The 6,000-nt window shown below is 39.3% G+C and overlaps 1 protein-coding gene across 1 annotated transcript; it reads right to left on the reverse strand.

Moving 5' to 3' along the window:
* Positions 1–778: 778 nt before the first annotated feature.
* Positions 779–5,783, reverse strand: LOC149210971 (uncharacterized). The gene is made up of 6 exons (XM_089396839.1): positions 5,248–5,783; positions 4,126–5,125; positions 3,665–3,874; positions 3,143–3,433; positions 1,587–2,933; positions 779–1,314 (listed from the first exon to the last, which is right to left on the reverse strand). Exons 1-6 carry the CDS (start codon positions 5,739–5,741, stop codon positions 850–852), a joined length of 3,807 nt encoding a protein of 1,268 aa, XP_089252965.1. The 5' UTR covers positions 5,742–5,783; the 3' UTR covers positions 779–849.
* Between the last annotated feature and the right edge of the window lie 217 nt (positions 5,784–6,000).

The following is a 6,000-nucleotide window of genomic DNA, read 5'->3' on the forward strand; positions in this document are numbered from 1 at the left end:
TTGACCACAACTAGACTTTGCAGATTGATATCGAGACAAGTACTCATTAAGGGGGTGTTGGAATATGTAATCCTTACTTGTCTCAGTTGTGATTCTTTCTATCTAGAGGAGTCTGTTCCTAACTATGTTCCTAGATTTGTGTGTGGTTTGTCTCAACTACACACAAATCTAGGAACATAGTTAGGAACAGACTCCTCTATATAGAAAGAATCACAACTGAGACAAGTAAAGATTACATATTCCAACACCTCCTTAATGAGTACTTGTCTCGATATCAATCTGCAAAGTCTTGTTCGCCATAACAACTTGTTGAACCCCATTGGTTTTTTCGTCGACAAAAAACAGATGATAGTTTACAGCTACATCCCAAATGGAACTCTTCAAAGGCATCATCTTTGGTTTTACAGCTACATCCCAAATGGAACTATTGGGCATCATCTTTGGTAGGATCCCACCTTCAATTTCACTCTGTTACTTATAAATCTGCTAGTGTTTTCCCTCCAGTAGAACTTGAACAACAGGCAACATTGTTATTTAACTGACCTAGCGAAGCAGAGGTCAGATTGGACATCCAATTTTGGTCTATCATAAAGGAAAAGGAGAATATAATATTGAATTAATTCGTCTGAATTAATATTTATTTTTTAATTATATATATACACTTTGTCCCATCAAGATTATGGATGACCACCTCTCTCTAAAATGATTCATAAAATTTCAACATGTGAGTTATTATGGTTAATTTTAAACCATAAAATATGATTACACAACCAAATAATAAAATCTTTAAAATTAAAATTTATTCAGTAATTGTATCATTATACAATTGAAAATATATTTACAGTGATCTCATCCCAAACAGACTCTCATGATTTGGTTGCAAACTTGTGAAACCTGGGTTTCACTTGAATATGCCATTACCCATCCCTTATCAACTTCCCCTGCATCCAATTTTTTCCCATTCCAACTGCCATCGTAGCCATGGTTATTGTGATAAATAACGACCTCGTCGTAGCAATTTTCATCTTTAAATAACTTTGAGTCTTCTTTCCACATATATATATGTAACATTCTCCCACCTGATCCGTTCCCACGGACGGTTTCATACACCTCAGGTTGGCCACGACGTGTGTTCTGTCTAAAACTTACACTAAAGCTATCACTCCTCCCCATGTTCGTGGTGATAAAGCACATCAACACTGGTAAATGTCTATGGACCTCTTGAAACACAAAAGGAGATGTAATTGTGTTTGTAGCATCCAGCTCTCCAACAGTCCGCGCAGTCTCCTCAGAACGCAATGCCTTCTCAAAGATCTGAAAGAAAATCACAATGAATTGATTTAAGTTGAAAGGAATTATTTCTTCAAATCTAATATCATATTTTTCACTATATATGGTAGTTGATGTTTGGACGTCTGCACAAATAACCCCAATTCAACTTCAACAATCCACAGCACAAATAAAACGTATTGTTTTCAAATTGAAACTATGATAGGCATAGCTTATTATCCATTATTCCCTAGGCATACACAGCTATGCTTTTTAATGAATAATTGTTCGATGTTAGAGATCCTTTAGACGCTCACCGAAGAATGGGAAATAGTTCCAATCTGAGTTGAAATTTGGAGACAATTGACCCTTTTCAGTTGACTCAATGCCTTTATGTTCTGCAGCTTCCAACACTCCTCTGCTCTAAGCTCTTCCAATGACCTCAAACCTTCAACATTCAGGGTTTCCAGTTCAATACACCCATTTACAGTCAGGAATTTCAGGTGTACAAGATTTGAAAGATTTGTCAAAGTCTTCAATTTTGAGCAACATTCCAGGTTCAGTCTTATAAGTGTTGATGGAAAGCCTTGAACCTGCATCAGGTTCCTGTTACATGCAAGATCAACAATTTCAAGCCCGGGGCAAGCACTATTAGGAATGTCAATCTTGGATAGGGATGTGTCATTCAAAGTGAAATCTCTCAAGGTATCCATGGAACTGTTATTAGCAGTAAAGTCAAACTTGGCTATTGGACAACTGTATATAGTCAAAACTTTGAGATGTTTCAACGATGCAATTCGTGCTGGTAAGATGGGCACTTTCGACTGATACAATTCTAACCTTTCCAAATAAGTCAGGTTTTCAATAGGTGCGCTGATGCACATTAAATTGAGACATTCCATGAGAATCAACTCTTTTAAGTGCACCAAAGAGCCCACAGAACGTGGTAACTCTGTCAAATTTGTACTTCCTATGCTTAGTTGTTCTAACTTGTCCAGTAGTTCTAAGTTCTCGGGCAATTGGAGTAGAGGAGTATCGACTAAGTTGAGGTATCTTAAGGACGTTTGATGGGCCATTCCGAGGGGCAATTGCACCAAATGAGCACAGCCCTGGAAGTCAACATATTCAAGCGTGGATATTTCTCCCATAATATCCTCTGGTATAGAAAGATTCTTGCAGTTTCGCAGTGCCAGATATTGAAGTTGCAGTAACTGAGGAAAGGAATTGGGTAGTCTAGCGAGATGAATGCAGCCTGACAGATCTAAATGCCTTAAGATTTTAAGTTCCGAAAAGTCAATTGGGAGTGTTCGTAGAAAACTGAGATTTGTCAGCTGTATCTTTGTCACGTTTGTGAGGAAGGATCCTATCCACCCGAGAAAACGGAAAATAGATGGCATGTTGCCCTGCTGATTGCTGCTGGAGGTAACAGATGGCATGACCCCTTCCTGGGCGCCTGAGATGAAAACTGGCATGACGCGTTGCTGGGTTCTAGAGATATTTTCTTGTTGAGCTCTGGAGATGTTTTTCTCAGATGACTTAGAAATCTTTCTATGAGAAAACCTCTCTGAATGATGAAAATCAACCGGCTGGATGCTGCTGCTCGAAGCACTTGTAGATGTGATGAACGCGCTATCAATACTCAATTCAGCCAATTCCCAAGGAATCTGCAATCAACATGATATATGTGAAAACAGATAGATGTGAAAATATGAACAGTGAAAAAAATTATGGTTATGGTTAATCGAAAATGGTGTTGTCTCAGTATGTGAAGCTTTTGTTGGAATTTGACTGTAGTTAATGTTTTTTTAATATAAATATATTTTAAATACAGAAAAATCCCCAAAACACACCCAAATCAAAAACAATCACTTACCTCATCAATTTCATTGAAAAACCGTTCCATATTACCCGGAGGACCTTTAAGTTCCAAAACCCTTAACTTTCGCAAAGAAATGGTACGAGGGATGGAGATGAAGCGACAATTGTGCAGGCGAAGCCATACCAACTCTCCAGAGATAGCCGAACAAAAGATTTTCGACAAATCTACGGGATGTTCTACTACTAGAAGACGCAACCCATTAATGATCACACTCTTATTGAATTCAGGCGGATCCTGACCTTTAGGGATTCGAATGCCTCGAACACGACAGGGTTCGGAACCGTCCTGACAAACACATTTACATACAAAATAAGTCTCTAAATGACTGCATTCTTTCTGAAGAAGTAAATGATTATCAATGCGCAAAAATGAATACCCATTGTCAATGTAAAAGATTAATTTCAGGGAAATAATGAATTTACCTTCAAAACAAAACCCTTTCCCAAATTTGTTGAAAATTTTATAATGAAACTGAAAATCGCTTTTAAACACTAACACAGCATTAGATAAACATACCTGTAACTCTAACATTTTTGCGATATCAGTTGAGCAATTAAGACGCAGTGGCTTTTGCATTGGGTAAGACTCTTCTCTGACAATGTGTCTTACCAAATCCCGAACTTGGTTTTCCATAATAATTTTTGTTTTTCCATGAAATTCTGTCGCACGGTGGAACCGTAGGCGGAAGAGAGTACTATCATACATGTTCCTGTAATTGAAGCCTCCCTATTTAAACAAGGGAAATAAACAGTTAGTCCAGGAATAGGGCTGCATTGAAAGTTAAAAGATATCTCCAAATGCATTCTTGAGGAGCAGTAAATCATTTTTTCAATCAGTGGTATTTTTTAAAAAAATAAAATCAACTTGTTTTGAATTTTGAATTGACAAATTTGTTTTAGGGTTAACTTTAATTTTCTTTATAAAAGCTAGTTGTTTTTTTGTTCTGAATAAAAAAGATAAAATGAAAAGCCACTTACAACATTGCCATCAATAGACCTGAGGATTTCATCATTATCAACATCCACAAGACATTTCTGACAGAGACTTTTAAGGCCATCGTCAACATCGTTAAAAAACCCTAATCCTTCTAAGACTCGAACAGCTAGTTCACTGTCCTCTCCCACCAAGAAACAGCCGATGTCCAAAAACATCATCTTCTCCTCCATCTTCATAGCATTGTAACTCCATTTTAGTGTTTTTAATACATCGTCTGCTTCTGGCAGTGGACGTCCTTGGGAGTACTTTCCCAACTGGCGTTTCCAGTAAGCCTTGTCGAGCTTGCCAGCAAACTGTTCGCCCAGAACTTTTAAGCATAAAGGCAATCCCCCACAAATTTCCAACAGCTGCTCCACCAAATCTTCATATCCTTCAAATGCTTTTGATTGATGGAATGCATGACGGCAGAATAGCTCTCGGGCAAACTTTCTCTTCATTGGCTTTACTTCATACAACAAAGGCTTTGCAGTAGAGCCGTTGAGTATATCCTTGTCTCGAGATGTAATCAAGATCAAACTACCATGTCCAACGCCATCCAAATGTAGCAGACTTTTTATTTTCCTGCCATCATCCACATCATCCAGAACAATCAGGACTTTTAACCCTCCCAGACTATTTCGTGCAATACTCCTACCGAAGTTGGTGTCGACGATTTGCATATCAACACCCAGCAGATCACGAAAGAGCTGCCGCTGCAGAGATGGTAGATCGTTTTTTTCTCTGACGTTGGACAGGTAAGAAGATCTGTGAAAATCAGAGCGTCTCAAGTTGAAAATGTGTTTAGCCAAAGTTGACTTTCCTATTCCTCCTATTCCCACAATGGCTACAACCTTTGTGGCACTTTGGTTCACATCAATTTCATTCTGGAAATCCTCCAAGGCTTGGTCGAGTCCAACTGGGTTTGCAGCCACATCTAAGGGATCCCATTTTACTTCTCGTAATACAATTTTGACAATTTGTTCCAGAAACACCCCATGCTCACTGACATAGATATTTGTTGTGGGAATTGTTAAATTAAAGAAAGCGATTGAATGATTCAAAGATATACCAAATAAATGTAGGGAAATCAAAAGGGGGAAAAGAAAAAGAAGAAGTGTACTCGCCTTTCATTAGTTTTGAAGACAAGACCAGAAATATCTGCGGTTTTTCGGAGTGCTTCCTTCCATTCGTTCATGACTGACACGGGGACTTTGCCTTTGCGTTGGTGTTCTTGAAAGGCGACGGCATAAGGTCCCCGATCAATGTTCTTTAGATCGTGAGGCTCAACCTCACAGAACACAGGTATTATGGCCCGCTCATGAGATGAGTTCAAAATCCAACAAAGCTCAGCCAAGCACGGACGTGATTCAGCGTAACGCTCAGAAAAAATGCAAATATGGACGGAGGAGCTGCGAATGGCTTTTCGGATTGCAGTGCACACAGTATCTCCTGTCCGAAGTTCGTCCTTGTCAAGAAAGACGCGCAACCCACAGCTTATGAGACGATGATAGATGAGGCTGGCAAGTTTCTTCTTCGTGTCTGGTCCCCTGTGGTTTAAGAATACCTGGTATGTTGCTGGCACTGCTACTTGCTCCATGCTTGCCTTCTCTGATGGCATGGGATCTGAAAGTAAGAAAACACCGGATAGGATGGGATCTGAAAGTAAGAAAACAGCCTCCTGTCCTGAGATATGTTTAGGCTGGAGCCTCAAGCAGAGCAGGAAGATGAAGATGAATATGAGAAAATCCGGTAAGATGCCGGCCTATGACGCTATGACACCGAAGGCATATCAAAATAATTGTGACAGGAACATGTTTGACCGTAGTGCTTGTGAATATGATGTGAATGGGTCGGATGAATCATGGTCGGTCCACCGT

The sequence above is a fragment of the Pinus tabuliformis genome, chromosome 1_2 (genome assembly GCF_031772625.1).
Source record: "Pinus tabuliformis cultivar Carrire ecotype Pingquan chromosome 1_2, CPIR1, whole genome shotgun sequence".
Lineage (NCBI taxonomy): Eukaryota > Viridiplantae > Streptophyta > Pinopsida > Pinales > Pinaceae > Pinus > Pinus tabuliformis.